Genomic DNA, 22,247 nt, shown 5'->3' with positions numbered 1-22,247 from the left:
GCACAGTTAAAGTCATGCCTTATCGGGAATAGATCTACCAAATAACGATCCCCACTCCATGATGCTAACAGTGGGGTGTGAGACAGAATCACACAGGCCATGATAATGGACCATGGAACGGTTTTCGCTAGCTAATAAATCTACTCAAGACGCAACACGCCTTAACCGCACGCTATGCACGATCAGGATTGACATAAAATAGCCGATAAAACATAACTCATCGTTTAAAGTATAAATTAGATCAATTTAGATTAGCAAACGATGGGCTAAACAAGATATAAGGTCGATCTAGATCAATCCCGATCGGGCAGAGTGATATTGCTATAATTAGATAAATAATGAAAGCAATAAGCAATATCGGTAACTTAATAAATCTACAAAAAAAACTGTCATCCTAAGGTAGAGCCGATAACTTGACCTTGATCTAGTTCACGCAGTGGGGTCGACCGAATCGATGTAGCCATACTTGAACTAGGCAAGAATCGATAACTAACTTATACCAGAGTCGCAGTGGAGGTCGATCGGATTGATGTAGCCGTACGAACAGAGGTATAAGCCATGAAGGTACTTACAACAAGTAGTGGAGGTCGACCGAATCGATGCAGCCGTACTTGCTGAAGGACTCGCCGAGATCTACTCTACTCCTACTCCTAAGGGTGGCCGGAGCCGAAAAGTAAATGACTTGTATATTGGATTGATTGTTGTCCTTTTACAATAGTCGAGGCTTGATATTTATATTCGGGACCTACGCATGACTCCTATCTAAGCACGACTCATCACAATTCTTGACCCTAAAGAAAACATTCCTAATTTAAGATAACTTGGACTCTAATCTTTCCTTTTTGTAGAGTCCAACATGTTTCGTCTTGGCGCCGAACGTAGCCTTTGTCGTTATCCGCTGGCGCTATCTGAAGAAAGTCGATTCCAGTTTTTGCATCCGAATCAACTGGTTCCGATCTGCACGCAATTGATTCCTTGATGACATGATCTTGGGAGCTTTTGAGTCCCTGCGACTCTTCTTCCAAATTTTGGTGTATACAGCTGCTTCTGCTGAAGGAGGAGGCGCAATGGAGGGTGTTGAGCATCGTTGGCTTTGTCGTCGTCCGCGAGGCCTTTGTCAGAATGGAGCCATACGGGGACTTCTTTCGGCGAATCTTCTCTGGATGAGCCTTGTTGGTGCTGAAGCTGCTCAGGACTGCGTCGATAGGGGGTTGCGCCCATGCAACTGCTCAGATCGGCCAGTTCATGAAGCTTGATGAGATGTCAGAGACATCCATCAGCCATGGTGGCCTTTCTTCAGCGGGGAGCGCCCCCTGTCTAGGTGTTGTTGTTAGGGTTGCGGCTGATCATGATGGCGTAGTCCTTGGACGCCCCGGCAAAGGAGCCATGGTCACCGACGTGGTGCTCGACGTTGTAGACGATGGCACCCTCAGGGATCCTGCGGAGCGGTAGGACGTTGCCGATGGAGAGCGTGGTGCGTCGATCATAGTAGTACTTAGAGTAGATCTGGTCAGAAAGTGTAATCGTTTAAGTTATGGGGGGAGCCCCTGTGGGAACAGTCTTTTGTACTCATGAATACATCAGTCCCTTTTTGCAATGAAATCACTTTGTAAGCGATGAATTTGTGCAAAAAATGAACAAGTTTTTAAATTTTGTTACAGCAAATAGCTTTTCAGCTCTTCTCCCTCTTTTTGTAAAAGTGGTTTAGTGCCTTCTGACCCTTCCCATAGTTAAGGTCGTAAAAAACTCAAAGTGCGGGTGAGCCAATTCTGATCATGCTAGTGAGCAAGGAGGCCATAGCCACTGGGGCGTGGGTTTCCTACAGTCCTAACAGTTATACTCAGATTTTGTTCCCAAAATCTAGACTTTAGGACTTACCATGAGAAAAGATGGAAAACACAAAGAATGTTTGCAAGATAACACAGAGAGTGTTTGCAAGATAAACGTACTTATATCAGCCCCTGAGTGAGGTCTGACCCCTCGCACTTTGCAGGGGTCGGATGTCACGAAAGATCGGGGATTTTTTATGACAAAAATTGATGAGAGAAGGTATGCGTTTATTTAAGGGTAAAAACGATGTAGCTACTCAATGTTCCAGGCGTTGGTGAAGACCTCATCGTCGATGGCTTTTAACTTGTAGGCACCTGGTCGGAGTACTTCCGCGACGACATACAACCCCTCCCAGGGCAGGGAGAGCTTGTGATGGTCCTTGTTGCTCTGCACGAGGCGGAGAACCAGGTCCCCGACATTGAAGGCTCGGTCCCGCACTCGTCGGCTGTGGTACCAACGCAGCACCTGCTGGTACTTGGCTGAGCGGAGGAGGGCGACATCATGAGCTTCGTCTAGCTGGTCCATGGGATCTTCGTGGGATGCCTCGGCTCCCTGTTTGTTGTATGCTCTGATCGTTGGCGCTCCATAGTCGAGGTCGGTTGGGAGGACTGCCTTTGAACCATAGACCATGAAGAAAGGCGTGTAGCTGGTGGCTCGGCTAGGGGTTGTCCTTATGCTCTAGAGCACTGTAGGGAGCTCGGTGACCTAGCGTGTGCCAAACTTATTCAACCAGTTGAAGATCCTAGGCTTGAGGCCCTGTAGGAGCATGCCATTTGCGCGCTCGACCTGCCCATTCGTTCGGAGGTGCATGACAATGGACCAATCGACCCAGATGTGTTGTTCATCGTAGAATCGAAGGAATTTCTTGCCGATGAACTATGTGCCATTATCCATGATGATGGAGTTTGGTACTCTAAAGCGATGGATGATGTCGAGGAAGAATAGCACAGCTTGCTCGGACTTGATCACGGGGATCGGCCGAGCTTCGATCCATTTTGTGAACTTGTCTATGGTGACAAGTAAGTGGGTGTAGCCTCTGAGTGCCTTCTTGAGAGGCCCAACTAGATCGAGCCCCCAGACCATGAAGGGCCACATGATGGGGATCATCTAGAGTGCCTAGGCTAGGAGGTGAGTTTGCCAAGCGTAGTACTGGCACCCTTCGCTGGTGCGTATGATCTGCTCAGCGTCGGCTACTATAGTGGGCCAGTAGAAGCCCTATCAGAACGCATTCCCATCCAAGGTTCTAGGCACGGCATGGTGACCACAGATCCCGCCGTGGATATCGCTTATCAAAAGCTTCCCTTGTTCGATGGGGATGCAGAGCTGCAAGATCCCGGTGTGGCTTCATTTGTAGAGCTTGCCTTCTACAAGAACGAAGGATTTGGCATGATGTGCGAGCCGTCGAGCTTCCATCTTGTCCGTTGGTAGCGTGTCACGGAGGAGATAGTTGAGGTAGAGCGTTCTCTAGTCGATCAAAGGGTCGGGCTCTGTCGCTGGATCCTCTTCAAGCTTCATGACCTCAGGACCGGACGGAGCCGTTGGTTGGTTAGCCCTCGAGGCTGGATCAGACAAGCCATCGTTGGCCCATTCCAACCCTTCATAGCACGGTGAGGGTTTGTGTTAGTCGCTGGCGAAGGCACCCGTTGGCACCGGCTCTCGACCGAACACCGCTTCTGCCAGCACGTCGGACGCCTCGTTGAGGCACCTTGGGATGTGATTAAGTTTGAGGCCATCGAATTTGTCCTCCAGCTGTCGAACTTCTTGGTAGTACGCAACCATCTTAGCGTCATGATAGCTTGACTCCTTCATGACTTGGTTGATGACCAGCTAGGAGTCGCCTCGAATGTCGAGGCATAGGATGCCCAACTCGATGGCGATGCATAGGCCATTGATGAGTGCTTCATACTCGGCCACATTATTGGATGAGGGGAAATGGAAATGAACCATGTACCTCATGCGAACCCCAAGGGGTGATACGAAGACCAGCCCCACATCGATGCCCTTCTTCATCAGCGACCCGTCGAAGTACATCATCCAGTACTCTTGATCGACGATCGTCGATGGTGTTTGGACCTCGGTCCATTCCATGATGAAGTCAGCCGACACCTAGGACTTGATCACCATTCGGGAGGCATACGTGATGCCTTGATCCATCAACTCAAGTGCCCACTTTGCGGTTCTTCCCATGGCATCCTGGCTCTGGACGACCTCACCGAGGGGGAATGACGTCACGACCATCATGGGGTGTGACTCAAAGTAGTGGTGTAGCTTCCTCTTGGTGATGAGGACGATGTATAGGAGCTTCTAGATTTGGGAGTAGCGGGTCTTAGAGTCGGATAGTACCTCGCTGATAAAGTACATAGGGCGCTACACCTTGAGGGCATGCCCTTCTTCCTCCCGCTCTACTACCAGGGCGGCGCTGACCACTTGCGTGGTGGCCACTATGTATAGCAGGAGGGATTCTCTGTTGCTTGGAGGAACTAGGATCAGGGCCCTTGTCAGAAGCAGTTTGACCATGTCAAGTGCCTCTTGGGCCTTGAATGTCCACTTGAAGTGGTCGGCTTTCTTCAAGAGTTGATAAAGGGGGAGATCTCATTCGCCGAGGCGTGAGATGAACCGACTAAGTGTGGTGAGGCACCCTATGACTCGCTGAACCCCCTTTATGTTCTGAATTGGGCCCATCCTTGTGATGGCTGAGATTTTCTCTAGGTTGGCTTTGATGCCATGCTCGAAGACGATGAAGCCAAGCAGCATGCCCCTCGGGACCCCGAAAACACACTTCTTAGGATTGAGTTTGATGCTATTCGCTCGGAGTTTTGCAAAGAATGCTTAAGATTAGCAACAAGGTGGTCAGCCCATTTGGACTTAACTATGATGTCGTGGATGTAGGCCTCAATAGTCCGCTCGATGAGGTCCCCAAAGCATTTGAGCATACAACGCTGGTATGTAGCCCCAACGTTCTTTAGTCCGAACGGCATTGAAACATAGCAGAACGATCCAAAGGGGGTGATGAAAGACGTCGTGAGTTGGTCGGACTCTTTCATTGTGATTTGATGGTAGCCGGAGTACGCATCAAGGAAGCAGAGGGTTTCGCACCCTGAGGTAGAGTTGACTATTTGGTCTATGCGTGGTAAAAGAAACGGATCCTTTGGGCATGCCTTGTTGAGACCCGTATAGTCAACACACATCCTCCATTTCCTACTCTTCTTTTGCACAAGAATGGGATTAGCTAACCACTCTGGGTGGTACACTTCCTTGATGAATCCGGCCACCGAAAGTTTGGCTATCTCCTCACCGATGGCCCTGCGTTTCTCCTCATCAAAGCGACGCAAGCGTTGCTTCACCAGCCTAGAGCCCGAGTGGATCTTCAAGGTATGCTCGACGACCTCCCTCGGAATGCCTGGCATATCCAAGGGTTTCCACACAAAGATGTCTTTGTTGTCGCGGAGGAAGTCGACAAGCGCGCTTTCCTATTTGGAGGAAAGCGTGGTACCAATGTGTACCATTTTGCCTTGGGAGCTGTTGGGGTCTATGAGGACTTCCTTAGAGCCCTCTGTCGGTTTGAACGACCTGGTTGACTTCTTGGCGTCAGGTGCTTCTTTGGTGACCTCCTCCCTGAGGGCGGCGAGTTCCCCAGAGGCGACGATCGCCGTACCATGGCCGCAGCACTTGACCTCACACTCATAGGTCCGCTAGAAGGAGGTGTCGATGGTGATGACTCCATGGGGACCTGGCATCTTTAGCTTGAGATATGTATAGTTGGGAACGACCATGAACTTCACGTAGCATGGACGTCCTAGGATGGCGTGGAAAGTTCTGGGGAACCCAACCACCTTGAAGGTGAGGGTCTCAGTCCTGTAATTGAACTAATCCCTGAAGGTGACGGGCAGATCGATCTGCCCGAGTGGCATGGCTTGCTTCGCAGGCATGAGGCTGTGGAAAGGCGCTCGGGTTGGGTGGAGGCGTGTTCGGCCGACGCCCATCTCATCGAGCGTCTTTGTGTACATGATGTTGAGGCCACTACCCCCATCCATCAGTACTTTGGTGAGCCGCTTTGGGCCGACGATTGGGTCGACCGTGAGTGGATATCTCCCTAGGTGCGGGACGCTATTTGGATGGTTGGCCTGATTGAAGGTTATGGCGGACTCTGACCACCGGAGGAAGGTAGGCGTGGCCAGTTCGGTCGTATAGACCTCACGGCATGTGACCTTCTGGCGGTGTTTGGAGTCGTAGGCCACCGATCCTCCGAAGATCATAAGGTAGCTGTCTAGCATTGGAAAGCCATCGTCCTTCTCCTCAGCATCGTCCACAGTGGGGGCAGGGTCCTTCACTTCCTCCCCTTTGTTGGAGCCTCCGGACAAGAACCGCCGCATGAGGCTGTAGTCCTAAGCAGATGCTTAACAGGAAAGGCGTGGTTCGGGCATGGCCCCTCGAGTAATTTTTGAAAGTGGTTTGGCCACCCTTGCGGTCAGCAGCGGCTACAAGCAAGTCCTCACGTCATTGCTTCTTGTTCTTCCTTTTGGCAAAACGATTGGAGGTGCCTTTGTCGACGCCCTCATCCCGCCTTGCCTTGCCCTCAAGACGATCGAAGATTGCTCCGACCGCCTCCTCTCCTGAGGCATGGCTGGTGGTTATGCCTAGGAGCTCCTTGGTGGTTCGTGGGCCCTTACGTCCTAGCTTATGAACCAAAGAGTCATAGGTAGTCCTAGACAGGAAGGCTCCTATAACATCGGCGTTGACGATGTTAGAGAGCTCGTTGCACTGCCGGGAGAAGCGCCGGATGTACCCATGGAGGGTCTCACTGGCCTTCTGACAGCAGTTCTTGAGGTTCTATGGGTTTCTAGGGTGCTTGTATGTGCCCTAGAAGTTCCCCACAAAGATCTCCTTCAGATCCACCTAACTCTAGATCGCGTTGGACGGTGGGTGTTCCAACCATGCTCGTGCTGAATCGGCTAAGAACAGTGGAAGGTTGCAGATAATGAAGTCATCATTATCCACACCACCGGCTTGGTAGGAAAGCTGATAATCTTTGAGCCAAAGTCTAGGGTTTGTCTCCCTAGAGTACTTAGGGATATTGGTAGGCGGTCGGTACCTTGGCGGGAAAGCAGTGTTGAGGATATGTCGGCCGAAGGCCTAAGGGCCTAGCAGGCCAGGACTCGGGCTCTAGTCCTCGCCGCTATCGTAGCATCTACCATGACGAGGGTGATAGCCACGATGGGCTCCTTCTCTCGGGTCACTATAGGTGCATCTGCGGGCGTCGAGGGTGCTGCGTGCATCGCGGTTGCGCCCGAGGCGTTGATGCACCGGGACCGCGGCGCGCTGCCTGCCGCCTTGTGGTGCCTAATGGAATGACGCATCCCTGGTGGGGCGCACTGAGGTTGTACACTGGCTGGCATCGAGCTCACGTCGTTGAGACAGTGAGCTCTCAGCCTATTGCGCCACCGTACGCTCGAGTAGCGTGCGAATCTCACGGTGGGCCTGACGATCCTCGGGCGTCGCGGCCTCTAGAAGGCCATGGAGCAAGGCCGTTGCGGCTGTGATGTTTTGGCTCACCTGAGCGAAGCGAGGAAGGGCTTCATTATCGGCGATGATCCTTCGGTTCACGTCATGGGCCCTGGCGCGTGCGCCCCCACCGTCTCCACGGTGTTCGATCTCCCGATCGACCTCCGTGCATTCCCGCACAAGCTGGATCCTAGCTTCCTCGATCTCCCACTTTTGGGCTCTTAGCTGCTCCACCCCTACGTGAGGTGGGGCCACTGTCCCCCCTTCGGTTCCATCGCCGAGGTTGCCTGTCGGGGTAGCCTCCTTCGTGGAGTTGCTTTCGACGTGTCCCTCGGGGGTACCCGCCATGAAACATTCATGGGAGGGGTGATGGCTCCCCCTGCTAGAGTCAGAGCCAGAGTCCGACCCTGGTTCCTCCACGAGGAGGCTGTGGAGGGATTCCGTGACACTTTCGATCATCCCCACGAACTCATTGTTCACGGGGAATGGGATCGTGCGCTGCGCCATAAGGTGACTAACGGTCGCCATAGCATTGCGGAGACCGAACGGAAGCGCCATCGAGGTGCTCCGTGTGGAGTGTTCTAGAGAGAGGGTGAGGTGGCGTGGGTCCTCCCTGGACGGCTAGGGTCCAAGGGAGACGCCGGGCTGGCGCTCAAGCCTCCCATAGTTGAAGCCGATGGAGGGGAGAGATTGGATGGCGGCGTGGGCCAACGCCAACTCTCCTCCCACCGTGACAATGAAGTCCAGATTACCGAAATGCACAAGTGCGCCTAGGACCCAGCTGATTGCGTGGCTAGCATTCCGAGGCCTAATTTGGAACGCGCAAAGGCCCCTACCTGGCGCGCCAACTATTGGTGTTTCGAACAAACACCAACTAGTAAATTTATATTTGTTGGATGTTAGGCTCGGATGGTGTAATAAAGGACACAAGGTTTATACTGATTCGGGCAGAATATCCCTATGTCCAATTTGCTGTTGCTCATGTTATTAGTATCGAAAAAGGTTCGTAGTAGGAAGCACAAACGACCGAGAGAGGGATAGGTCCCAAGTCTCTGATGGAAAGGTCAAAAAGATGCCAAGAGCTCGGTTGCTGCTTGGCTATGTGTTGTGTGTGGAATCGATCCATCCCTTTAGTGGGGTGCCCTGCCCTCCCTTTTATAGACCAAGGAGGAGCAGAGATTACAGATGGGAGAAAGAGGAAAAACCAGAGGTTGAGAAAGTCCTACGAAGGAGCCAGGTCTTCCTTTTCCCTTGAGCCTGCCCTGCTGACATGGCAGACCATGCCAGGGATGGCATGTTCGCTAATCCTCATTGGGCCGTGCTCTGGCCTCGTTCATTAAGTGGTTATATCCCATCCTACACAGGCGGACGGTGCGGCGTGCTAGGGTACCGAGTTGTGACCCTACGGGGAGTAGATGGGGAAGTGACCATACGCCTGTCACTGTAGATGATGCGAGTTCTCTCTTGGATCGTAGTGGTTGTCATATGCTTATGTCAGGATCCGCATCCGAGGGCTGATGGCGGCGCCCACAACACTATAGGATAAAAGTCGGCACCTACAACACTGTTCGGACTCTGTCATGCCTAGAAGGGCTTAGAGCACCCGTCTCGTCATATCCTGACGGTATCTTCCTACAGGCGTGCAGGGCATGGTCCTCGGTACTACGGTTGACTCGAATGTCCTGTCTTACCCCGTGCCTATCATTATGAAGGAGCAGGGTGTAGTCGTCGGGCGAGGCGAAGCCAGCCCTGGAACGTCAGGCGAGGCGTAGCCTGCCCCAGGACGGCGGGCGAGGCGGAGCCAGCCCTCAGCTGTCGGGTGAGGTGGAGCTAGCCTTTAGCCATCGAGCAAGGCAGAGCCAGCCCTTAGACATCGGGCGAGGCGGAGCCAGCCCTCAGCCATCGAGCGAGACGGAGCCAGCTCTCAGACGTCGGGCGAGGCGAAGCCAGCCCTCAGACATCGAGCGAGGCGGAGCCAGCCCTCAGACGTCGGGTGAGGCGGAGTCTTGCCCTCAGGGGTCGGACGCGGTGGAGCCAATCTTCAGTCCTCCAGGCAAGAAGTGTAGCTACGTTCTTGTCTGTTTGGGAGCATCAACGTTTGATGGTTATTAGTTCCACCTCATTGGGTACCCCAGCATTAGGTCCCCGACAGTTTGCATCTCAACTTTTATATGTGAATAAATATATGGACACATTGTTAATGTACCAAATTTTATTTTTAGTGACCAAAGTATAGTTTTTATATAGTTTGCATGTTTACATCTAAGATAGAGTTTGCACCAAAGTGTAGGTTATATTTTATTTGTTGTAATGCAAATGGTTCTCTTTGACATTAATTCGTGATGTTTTGATTTTTGTTTGTTAAATTACAACCGTTTTGTTAGATTCAAAACATGTATCGGGAGGAGTTTTGGCGAAAACAGGGTCATCCTAGAGAATTATACCCCGACGCACTCCTGACCTCCCTGTCCCTAACTGTGACTGTGGTTTCCTGGCCAACGTGTTTCAATCGAGACATCCAGACACAGCGATGCGTTGCTTCTACACATGCAGTCATTTAAATTACTTATAACATGTAAAAATTCATTCATAACTATATTTTTGTACTCCTACTCCTACAGTGAGTAATTATTTTCACTGTCTTTTTTTCTTTATTTGTGTAAGTAGGTTACTAATATTTTATTGGAATCTTGTTGTGTAGGCCCATGAGAGGTGCTTTTTCTTTTAGTGGATCGACGGTGCAGATAAGTTTGACCCTAGGTACCTCCTTTCCGACGATTAGTGTAGAGGGAGACATCCACGTGATAGGTTTGAGCTATGGGTTCGACCCCCCCTAACCCCCCACCAATGACGGCTAAGGAGAAGCACCTAGCCACAGTTAGATGACTCAAGGAACCTCCTCTGTGCGAATGTGGAGATCGAGCTATGATAAACCCTGAGAATACGTTGGAGTTTATGTATCCGAACAAGCACGAAGTAAGTGGAAAGTGTATCTATTTAAATGTTTATCTCTATATGTGTGCATGTACTAATGTATTCTCTTGTAGCGTTATGGATTTGCGAAGTGACGTTTCAATGAGTGGCTCTACGGTCCTAAGAATCAATGGTCGAAGCCACCAAAGCCAAAGGAAAAGAAAAAAAGAAAGGTTAATTTACAAAGCACCTCCAGTCATGTGTGAATGTGGTGTTAAATCCAACTATGGTCTAGTCCCTTCGGAGCTTGGAATAGGCCATTATTGCGGTCATATGGTTGACTGTGATGAGGTTGGTTATTTTTGTGGTAAACATGAAATCGTATTTTGTTTCTTTTGCTAAGACATATGATATAACTTTTTGTTTAAACAGAGCACTAGAAAATGCAGGTGAGAATGTTATGATGGTCAAGCTAAGTTCTTGGGTGAATTGAAGGGGAGACAAGTAATTGTACGAGAGAGGGGATATGGACCTGACTACGTCAACCTATTCATTAAACATCACAAAAACAAGATGTGTGAGTTTGCTAGACAACGCAGTATTCGTAACTCGGTCGATGTTAGGCTTGACAAATGGGGGTTGGAGAGAAGGAGGGCGTTAGAGAAGAAGAGGGCAAGGAAGGAGGCAAGGGAGGAGGAAAGAGTACATATGCAAGTCTTGAATGACCATGTTGTTGCATTGTGTGCCAGTGAGTCATTGGAAGCCTTGTTATTTTCATTGCCTGCTTTTAAATGTAATATAATCATGTTGCTAACTTGTTGCATTTCATACATAAAGGGATTAGATGTAGCGAGGACCATGCTGTAGAGGTGGGCCATGCAAGATTTGAGGAAAAGAAGTTACATGAGCACAGAATGCGAGCTGGTCGCACCGTTCAATATTCGATTGTGTTGTCTGATGAGGGGGACGAGGATGAGGACGGTACTGCCAGGTTGAGCGATCTCATCATTCTAGCTGAGGCAGGCTTGTAGGCGGAGGAGGATGACAACGCGTTCTTCACTCAGGCCGTAGAGGCCGCAGATGAAGCGGACGCCGCTTACTACAGGCGACAGACAGATCAAGGCAATGCAGGTGAGGCCGCTTACTACAGGCGGCACGTAGTCATAACCATGATAAGGTGGCCACTGTGTCGGGTCAAGGTATGGCTCGAAGCTCCTCTCCCAAATACAGGGGTTAAGGACAGGGGGTGGCAGGGGAGGAAAGGACGGGAAGAGAGGGAGGCCGCACCACTGGAAAGCGACGGCCACGCCGGCGACGGGGAGGGGCGGCGGCGCAGTAGGGACAGGGAGGGACTGAGAGAGGGAGATAAGGGAGAAAGGGAGCCGTCGGGGGAGGTGCGGCGGTGGGGGCTGGACGGCGCGGAGGCAGCTGCTGTGCGGCGTGGAGTGAAACAGAGGGAGGAAAGGGACTGGGCCGCGGGCCTCTATTTGGCTCTGTCGCGCCCTGATGGGTGGCGCGTCACAGCCACGCCCTGATCGGTGGCGCGGCAAGGCCTGCCACGTCAGCGACCAGCGGGGCGGGATGTTACCACGTACGCACCCCTGTCGCGCCACCATGCATGGCGCGGCAGAGTTGTTTTGCCGCGCCCTAGAAATAAGAACGGCCAAAAGTGTTACTTTTGAAGGAAAAACAAACAGTGTTAGAATTAAGAATAGTTTAAAAAAGTGTTAAAAATTAAAAAAAATCCTTCCAGCTACAGTTGAGCGAGGCAGAAGCGGGCGCACCGGTCTCCGCCGGCGGGGCCGGCAGTCTTCCTCGCCTCCGATGGCCCATGGGGCTTCGCGAGGTGGTGGAGATCGTTGGTCTCTTGTCGGTCGGTGGTGAGGGCCCTAGTAGTTCTAGGGTTAGGTTTCTGGAGACGTGGTCGAGGCGGCGGCGGCGGCGTCAAGGAATAAGGTCCTCCTATGCTTTTCCTCGTCTCGGTGGTGCTCTTCTCCGGCGCCGTCGACGAGTGCGTGGAGGTGGAGTCGGGCTTCACCGGCTCATGTACAGGAGTCTACGTCGGCTGGTGTCTCGTCGTCTCGATGCGGCGGTGCCGGCGACGCGTTTCGTCAAGGATGCAGCGACAGCTTCGGGCGTTGCGGTAGGATGGAGAGTGGATCGAGCTCGAGATACCCTCGGCGCTAGTCGACGGCAAGCTCCGATCCATGGTCGGAGGAGCTCGGGGTGCATCCCTGGCCGATGTTCTTTCAACGACGACTTCAACCCGTCTACGGGTGTCCATAGCGGCTCGCTTCAAAGCTTTTTAGCTATGGGGCTCCTCTAGATCTGGGCGGCTTCGGGTGATTTCGGCACCGGTGATGGCCGGCGGTGGAGTTCTCCGACGCGGATGGTGTGCACAGTGGCCAAGGACGTTGTTGTTATTTTTGTTTTCTTTAGGGGCTTTTGTGCAAGTTGGTCGGGACAGCTGTATCCTGTTCTCACGTATCTATATTTGTCTGTGTCAGTGTATGTTTTCCTTATCTAAGTAATACAGATACGTTTTATCAAAAAAAAGAAGAAGAAGTCACACGAAAGGTCAGTCCTAGCTGTAGCTGGTACAGTAGCAGTATCCACGCTGCCTCTGGATTACGTGTACCAGAAGTAGCCGCATGGCATGATTCCAGAGGATTAAATAAAGCCGCAGCATCTGGCCTTTTCGACATGCCCTGTTTGGCTGTTTCATCAGCAGACGCAGACCTGAGACCGGCAGCCACCGCTCCAGACGAGAGACGATCAGACGACCTAGTGCCCACTGGCCACTGCCCAGCCTTGTGCTGCCTTGGCTGTTGGCTGCTTCGAGGCCCCTGCAGCGACTGAAAACCGAAAAACACATGTTCTTTGACGAGAGACGATCAGACGACCTAGTGCCCACTGGCCACTGCCCAGCCTTGTGCTGCCTTGGCTGTTGGCTGCTTCGAGGCCCCTGCAGCGACTGAAAACCGAAAAACACATGTTCTTTGGTCGTGTTTGGCTTATAAGTCATGGCTAAAAGTACTGTTGACTGATTTGGTGTGAGAGAAAAATATTGTTCGTTGGCTGAAAACAAGTCAAAACAAGCCCAACAAGCCCAAACGAACAGAGCGTATTCGTTCTCTACCAACAAATCAATGTCAGCGTAAGCCAAATTTCAGCGAAACTAACGGGCGAGCAAATGTACTGTTCGATAGCAGAAGTGCTTTTATGTAACATGACGGGTGAATGGCAACACGTTGACAGCGTGTTTGGATTTTGGAACTGACGAATGCAAAACACAGGACCGGCCAAAAAACACACTGGAGATGAAAAAAAAGCTCTACAGTGGCACCACTGCGCAGTGACAAAGTGATTAGCGCTTTCTTCGCACCCAGGAAAATTTTGCAAGAGCTTGAAGTAGATGTGTTGTTTCCACCATTTTGTACAAGAATTCCACACGAAAGGAGACTTCCATTCATCCATTCCAAACACCACGTGACATCAGCAAAGTATAGAATTTGGGTTCCTGTGAAATTCCTTCAATCCAAACAGGGCCTAAAGAAGAAGCATCTAGAAATGTAGGCGGGGCTGCAGTTACGTTCGATCAACATCTGACAATGGTTGCCACGGCTAATTGATGAGGCACATTTCACAGCCAGAAAGTTACGTGTCAAGAATTGAAATAATCCTGAACTGAAAATAATCCTAGCATCACTGAAAATAGAAAAGATAGTTCGTGCCTCTGGTCTATGCAACAAGACCACCAGTGGATAACAGCATACATTGCTACGGAACCATGTCAACCACACAAAACAGTGTTGAAGAAGATCTAAGGAGATGACCGAGGTCTCAGGCGGACCCAAACTCAGCCATCCACTTCTCATGCTTTTCTATGTCTGCAGGCGAGACACTCTTCTGGACCTTCACCAGAGCCTCCACAAAGTCGCACATGGCCACTGGGTCCTTGGCTATCTCGTCCTTTGACATGTTCTTGATCTCGTCGCGGGTCTTGCCTGCTATCTTGCGCCTCATACCGTTCATCGAAGCATCACGGCAAACATTTGTCAGATCATCTCCACTATAGCCTTCTGTCCTCCGAGCAACCTCATCGATGTCAACATCCGCAGCTATCTGTTGATATAAAAGGAGGTACAGCAATAACAATAAGCCACTGAAGATATGACACAGTAATTGATAACCCACATGTACGGTATTAGAGTAGTGAGCAAATTGGTTCGACAAAAAAAAAACACCAGTGCAGTGCTTAGATAAGTATCCATTTTCAAGGGCATTTACATATCATTAGGAAAATGAGAAATTCAAAAAAGAAAAATGCAGGCCAACATATATACTGGTTATGATGCAGGCATGTGCATGTGATTTCAGAAAATTAAGTGCCAAAAATTTTGACATGTGCATCATGGCATGTCTGATAAAATCAATTTGTTCACAAAGACTCAAATGAAACAAAGGAAAAGGGATAAAGATATCACAAGATGATCTAGAAAGATATCTCCACAACACATACCTGAACTGTTCTAAGATTAATGTTGATAAGCGCCTTTCTACTTTCAAAATCTGGAAGTGGAATATAAATGCGCTTCTCCAGCCTCCGCCTGGGCAATTTAAGAGTCAACATAATGCACATTAATGTGAACACAAGTAACATATTCCCTCTTCCAAATTATACTTCGCTTTTGCTTTCTCCTAAATCAGACTTCTCTAACTTTGACCAAAGTTTTAGAAAAATATATTAACATCTACAAGTTCGAATAAATGCACTATTAAGAAATATTTCATGGAGAATTTTATGAAAATAAAATTGATATTGTATATGGTGATACATTTTTCCATAAATTTGGTCAAAGTTAAAAAAAATGACTTAGGATAAAGTTAAAGTGAACTATAATTTGGATTGGAAGTGGTAGATGCATATGGAGAAGAGAAGTATCAATGGCAATAGAAGTAGCATACATGGGAATAGCTAGGTGAAAAGTAATAATGAAAAAACAAAAAATAGTGTTTTCATGTGGAAAATAAATATCTAGAGTAAATGATAACTAGCAGGTAAAATGCTGCTAGTCTAGGCATAGGCAAAATTCTGTTGAACCAGTAAAAAAATAGTGTCTAGTGTCTATATAAAGCAGGGAACTACCAGACATGAATGTTGCCCAAAAAAAGGGATACCAATGTTCATAAAACTGTTATGCATGATGTCAGCTCCCCACCTAATTTCAACAAAAACCATCTGAGGCGAAACCGGGCAATTGGAGGGGGGTGTGGGTGTATAGCCTTTTCATTTGCAGCCATGTCTATTATTATAAACTAGTATCCTATACATATAATTGAACCAAAATAACCATTTATTTTTTACTGGTAAAATAGCCAATGATTTTGACATCAATAGTTAAGTGTAATTTGTAGTTTCACATTAATTCTCTGCAAGTTTGTAGAACCAATTTAAAAACTCTAACCCTATCATTTGGACAAATAATGACACAATTATGTCATCTTGCAAAATTGGGTGCTTTGCTTGAAGGAAATTACATAACTGAAAGAGAATTAGGCACTATAAACGCAATGACACAGAATTGTAAATCATTACAAAAGGAACTGGAATGAGCAATTAGTGGATTTGTTTTGTTTAGAACAAAAGTAACTGGATACATTGAAAAATATAAATGACATAAATACAGGACTGAGTGGCCTTGGCCTCGGCCACCAGTCCTCTGCACTCTGGTGATCAACCTGGCCTGCAGAAGGCCAGGAAGGGACGAGCCATGAGCTCAGCAAGAGAGGACTGCAACATAGGATGACTGGGTGACATGATCACTTGGGCTCGATATCCAAGACTAGGAAACTGTGTACACATTGTGGGCTCATTGTCGTGGATACAACATATGCAACAATCAATTGAGTTGAGGTTCTAAGAAAAAAATCACCAAGATAGAAGATACGCATTAGGTAAGTTCAACGTACTTGTATTTATATGACATGGCACATGGCAGCATTCAGAGTAGCCTCCGATCAAACACGGCTAACACTCAAGCGTGGATGCCTGCATCACTGGCTGGTTTGATCGGCCAGATGGCTGCTGTCGTGGGTGCATGATTTTTGTCCTAGGTGGATATAATGTGAATTTGGGATGGCTAGCACTATTTTCAGCCTCACCCGTGAACACCTCTAACCCTCATAGAAATGTCCATCCTTAACTGCTTACATACTGTGTTGGCTACATGTCTTATACAAGGTGCAGATTTGTCTCTGGTAAATTAAATCTTCCACATACTGCAGTTATGAACTATGATAGTTTCTTATCTTACCAAATAAACAGTGGTCAGTGGTGTGACAAATGCAGCATGAATGAGACAAAAAGATTATGTCAAAAGTTTTGAGAAATCAAATAAACTGCCTCTGACTTCGACAGTATCTAACACTACTAGCAGCACCACTCAAGCAATCAAGCTCTACTGCTAAAGTATGACTGGTTTATGTGACCCATCCTATGCATCTTCCAGGTATCAACCCTTATTCATAAGTAGGCAGTAGCACCTAAAATGAAGTGAATATGAGAATAAGTTTGCCAACCTCAGTGCCTCATCAATATCCCATGGAAAATTCGTAGCAGCCAGAACCATAACAATTTTTGGCTGACCATCTTCAGTGGTGGAGCTATTGTTTACACCATCAATTTGCACTAGAAGTTCAGACTTCACCCTTCTTGACGACTCATGCTCACCAGATGCCCTAATATTTACAAAGAAAATGGATAATACATTAACTGGCAATCAACAACAACAACAACAACAACAACAACAACAAAGCCTTTAAGTCCCAAACAAGTCGGGGTAGGCTAGAGTTGAAACCCATCAGAAGCAATCATAGGTACAATTTTTGTTGTCCAGCAGAATGATACATTCATGCTTATGGTGCAAAATATTAAGGGATTTTTCATTGACTTGAAGACATGAACAACAATTAGCAAAATTAACTTCACATACCCACGCGACGTGCATAAGGAGTCAATTTCATCAATGAAAATTGTACTTGGAGCATAGGCCCTCGCAAGCTCAAATAAACAACGGACCATGCGTTCACTCTCGCCACGCCATTTAGAGGCCAATGTTGCAGAGGAAACATTAAAGAACGTTGTTCCACATTCTGTAGCCACTGCCTTTGCCAAAAGAGTCTTTCCAGTGCCTGGTGGACCAAACATAAGAACTCCTTTCCAAGGTCGACGAATACCCTGATAAGGAAGAGTGGACATAATTAGCCACTATGTATAGAGTTTAGACTGGATGAAAAAGGCTACAAGAGAGAACAGATTGGTTGGGTTTATGATCATTCAAGAACAACATGATCCAAATTGGTATCACATTAAGACAAGTATCCAGAAACCATCCATGGCACCAAATAAAGGAAGCACCAGTTTCATGCCATATCATGTTCACGGCCATAAACATAAAAGAGTAAAATTTCAAAATGATAGTAGGGTTCCAAGCAACATTTTCTAGAGTGGTATAAAAAACTAGTAATTGTGCATATCTAGACAATGTCCATGCTAGAGCACTAAAAAAACTAGTTGTAATGCCAGATCATTCCCATCGCTATGCGCCTGTAAAATTTGTTAGCGCCAAGAATAAATAAAAATCTTTCAGATACTTTACAGTGCTAAGTTTGAACCAATAAGGGACAGCATAGCAGAATATAGACTATTACCTGAAAATATTCAGGCATCCAGAGAGGAAGCACGACTGCTTCCTCGAGGAGTCGTTTGGCCTCACTAAGTCCGGCAACATCATCCCATCTTACTCCTGGAGTAGAATCCAGAACATCCCTTTCAAGCATTGCAGCTAAGTCCATATCTGGGCCTTCATACTGACCCTTCTTGGACTTACCTTCCTCAGCATCACTACTCTGGAAAAAGGAATTGGGAAAAAGAAGATTTTTCAAAAAATTTATCATTAGAAGTCAGTAACTGGCAATTTGCCTGCAAAAAAAAGTAACTGGCAATTGCCTATCTTACAGAAGGATGATAACAGGGGGGTTATGATTGCACACATACATACATATTCCAGTGTACTGATTAAGAACCTAATGATAGGCACTGCCGTTTCAACATAGTTTTATGTTATGTCCTTTTGCCATCTAAACGTCAATTCTCATCTAGTATGCTACCATACTATGCCTACAAGATATCCAGACAATCCAGGCACAGAGGAGATAAATGGTAATACGAGTATATCAACATAGATAAGAGACTTCATCATGTATGTTTGCTTAAGTTGTGATTTGATTGAATTGTTATCTCGTCTTCAAGATTTGATCATTAGAGTACCCTGACCCAGGTTGCCACCACAGCGCCTAGGCATCTGGGTCCTGACCAAGACAACCTGTTAATCACGACTGCATACTTGGCAGCCTCCCTCGACACAGGTACAGAAGGGATAGATGATGACGATGATGTTGAATATTCATCTAAAATATATATATATATATTAGCCACCTTCTAGAAAGCACAGAGGGTTAAGTGGCAATAGACGATTGATTGAGCAATACCCCAAAGAAATATGTTTACTCAAATTCTGTGTACCCTGAGAAGGGACTAGTTTAAAAGGTAGAGACACATTCTGCAATGTATATCCGCATGAGAACTAATTATAAAAGAAGTGCATATTCTAGATGCTTTTATCGAGGTATTGTTTTCTACTATGAAGATTGATACTCCCTCTGTTCCAAATTATAAGTCGCTTTGACTTTTTTTGTTCATCCATTTTTCTATGTATATAGACATATTATCTATCTAGATGCATAACAAAATGGATGTACCAAAAAAGTCAAAGCGACTTATAATTTGGAACGGAGGGAGTACATAGATATACTTCTGAAAACAAAAAACAAGGTACTAGTACATCAGTAAGAGTCAGATTGTTTACCTATGACAATGTGCACAATGGAAATTAGAATGAATACACATCATATTTTCTGAAACAAAATATTTAGGTATGTAAACACTTGTTTGATAGAAATTACCGCTGAATCAGCTTTGCTTGAACTTGGTTTTCCTTTCCTTACAGAACTGTTAGAGGCAGCTGATGATTTAACCGCAGAGCCTCCTTTACTCCCATTAGGTTTTGCGCTTCGGCTAGGTGTTCCAGTCCTTGATGAACCACGTGCCCAGGCTCCATCTTGGGAGGATTTTCTTGCACTAGGTTGACCTCTTGCTGGTCTTCGGGTTGGTGTATCCCTTGGTGGAGCCCACACATCAGGATCATCAAAGGGTGCTGGTGAAGATGTTGGATACTCGTCCAACGGTTGGAAAACAAATGATTTATTGGAGCGAATAGGAGGTGACGATGACCGCCTCGTCCCAGGAGCTTCTTTAAGGGACTTTAATTGAGCATCCAACTGTTTCACAATTTCCACTTCTTCAGAGATTGCTTTCTTGCAGTTCATCCATTTCGTACGAACCAGAGCATCGTCCAAAGTAGTTAGATGCCTGTATGGTTAAGATTAACCTCAATAACATGGAACACAAGGAAAAGACATTATCTAGGCTTTTAAGTGTCTTTCCTAGTTATTTTATCATTATCATTAAATAAGAAACAATGCGAATTTCACCCTTTGGGACAGTGCTTCAAAGCTATTATCTGTCTAACAGTAACTTTGACATGATTCCACTGTTCTATTTTAAACACACCACATACTATTTTGAAATTTGCAAGACTAAAATAAAGCATAAAGCTGCTTCACACTTTATCCATTTTGTATGAATCAGAGGATCAAATAAAGTAGCCAGATGCCCTGCACATTTTATCCATCATATATTATCATGAAGTACAAGGTAAATACATTTTTAAGCTTTTAGATATCTTCCCACCTACAGTATTCAATTATTACCATCATTTATCCTATATAGGTAGTTGATATATAAATGAAAAGGAATGTGAATCATTTGTCCTAATATATGGATACAAACCAATTATATTTGTCTCTTTTCCCTTTAAACAAAATGCAAACTAAAAATAGGGATAGACCTAACAACATAACCAGCGTTTCAGAAGAAAGCGCCACAGAGTAAAACTACGACTGCCAATCAACTGAAAGCAGCAGCCGAAATGAAAACCGTTGCCGTGCGGCCAAACCCGCAGATCCGCGCAGACCGGACGTCGCGATTCACACCGACCGATCGCCAATTCGCCGTAGTGGCCTGATAGCGATCGAATCCAGGGGGTAATAGGGCAACTGGGACGCCGGGGTCAGGGGATTATAGGAAGCTCACTTGTTGATCTGGGCGATGGCGCCGTCGAAGAAGATGATGGAGGTGTCGTAGAGGCCCTCGAGCGCGTAGTCCCGCGCGAGCTTGAGGTGGTCCTGCAGCCCCGCGAGGGGATTCGCCATTTCCGCCGCTAGGGTCCCCGACGAATTGCGTGGATCACTGGATTGGTGTGGGAGGAGACGAGCAGGAGCAGGTCGATGGAGTTGGAGAGGATTCGTTTGGTTTCGAAAATCGAAATTTCGGGGACGAAATGAGTGGTGTGGGCCGTGTGGGTTTGGGGGGGGGGGGGGGGGGGGGGGGGGGGGTGGGTGGCGCCGCGGCGCTACCGGGCTGGGGCCGCTGGGCTCTTGCGAAACCTTTGTCAATGACGCTCGAGCGGCCGCTGTCAATATCTAAAGGTCCACTGTCATTGACAAAGGCCTAACATCCGTCTGACTTATCCTGAATTCGTGATCCCAAGCCAGTGACAAAATGTAGTTTCAGTTGGCCGTTTTTTTTCTCTTGCGAAACATGAAGTTATCACGACGTTTCGACGTCCAAGTTACTCGCTCGCTCCCACGCTTTGTTGTTCTAAGGTATCTACAAACCACGTCAAGTTTGATGTCTACAAATTTTTCACTTCACGCATAGTCAAGTGAAGACAATTCGTACAATGTGTTATCTATTTGATGATCTGCAAACTATTTAATACTTTCAAACAATGATCAAACATAAAAATAATTCATATATATCATTGTATTGCTTTTCATATAAAATGTATCAAATGCAAATAATATGAACATAATTCTGTGCTGAAATAAGACAAGGCCATGTTTCTACAGCACTGTTTCAACAGTACTTTTCAGCGAACGAACAGTGTTTTTCTCTCACAACAAATCAGCATAAGCTAAATTTCCGCGAAACAGATAGGGTAGCTGATCTTATATCCCTGTCACAAAGATCATAATCGTTTTCACTAGCTCTCTTCATCGTTATTAGGTCTACTAATAGACAGCAAAATGTTTCTCGATTGTGTAAAGCCTTTAGCACTAATGTCTCAGCTCGTCACAACTTGTCCAAGAATAAGTTCTCCGCTTCATATTTGAATACATAGATTTAGTGCTTAAAACTGAGAGGAAAACCACATGTAGAAATATTTTGTAAATAGCATAAAAAGACATGTCAACCAAGTTTTTTTTTCTTGCTTTTATATGTGATATTGGTGTTTCTAGTAACTCTTAGATTTTTTTTCTGAAGTAGATGCAGTACTCTTGCTTTTTATCTTGGCAAGGTGATTACAGCATTAGCTCCGGACAAAGAATCATATGTCCATCACTAATTCACTATGGTGACGGCATCCCTTTCAGAGTGTAGGAATACAAACATTATAGTATACTGAAATCAAAGTGCTTAGAAGAAAGTAGCGATGGTCAACATGAGTTGTTTTCTTTAAATATGCATGAGAACAATCTATGGGTTGGTTTAGGCATGAACATGGTGGATCTTCATTTAGGTCGAACCCTATTCCGGGTCTATTTGTTCTACATGAATCAGATAGAGAGAGGGAAGAGATTATCGGAATTGCTTTGAGATTGTTCTCCTCCTTGGCTACTTATATAGGGCATGCCAACATGGATATGAATATTGAATTTGAAAGTGATTGCCAATGTGGAGTGGCGAAAAAAGTATAAAGGCATCACAATTATGTTAGGCGTGTCCAATTTTTGAGCAGGGAATGCAGTTTTCAACA

The 22,247-nt window shown here is 47.0% G+C and overlaps 2 protein-coding genes across 2 annotated transcripts; one reads left to right on the top strand and one right to left on the bottom strand.

Annotated features, from left to right (window-relative positions):
* Positions 1-10,877: 10,877 nt before the first annotated feature.
* Positions 10,878-11,780, top strand: LOC136460865 (uncharacterized). Its single transcript, XM_066460407.1, has 3 exons — positions 10,878-10,947; positions 11,083-11,226; positions 11,476-11,780. The coding sequence occupies exons 1-3, from the start codon at positions 10,878-10,880 to the stop codon at positions 11,778-11,780; spliced, it is 519 nt and encodes a 172-aa protein (XP_066316504.1).
* Positions 11,781-13,902: 2,122 nt separating this feature from the next.
* Positions 13,903-20,773, bottom strand: LOC136456386 (katanin p60 ATPase-containing subunit A1-like). Its single transcript, XM_066456236.1, has 7 exons — positions 20,522-20,773; positions 19,273-19,738; positions 17,959-18,156; positions 17,241-17,485; positions 16,828-16,986; positions 14,768-14,855; positions 13,903-14,370 (listed from the first exon to the last, which is right to left on the bottom strand). Exons 1-7 carry the CDS (start codon positions 20,638-20,640, stop codon positions 14,089-14,091), a joined length of 1,557 nt encoding a protein of 518 aa, XP_066312333.1. The 5' UTR covers positions 20,641-20,773; the 3' UTR covers positions 13,903-14,088.
* Positions 20,774-22,247: the final 1,474 nt, after the last annotated feature.

This window comes from Miscanthus floridulus, chromosome 6, assembly GCF_019320115.1.
Source record: "Miscanthus floridulus cultivar M001 chromosome 6, ASM1932011v1, whole genome shotgun sequence".
NCBI classification, from domain to species: Eukaryota; Viridiplantae; Streptophyta; class Magnoliopsida; order Poales; family Poaceae; genus Miscanthus; species Miscanthus floridulus.
Note: the sequence above shows the minus strand (reverse complement) of the source record. Positions and strands in the feature narration are given on the sequence as shown.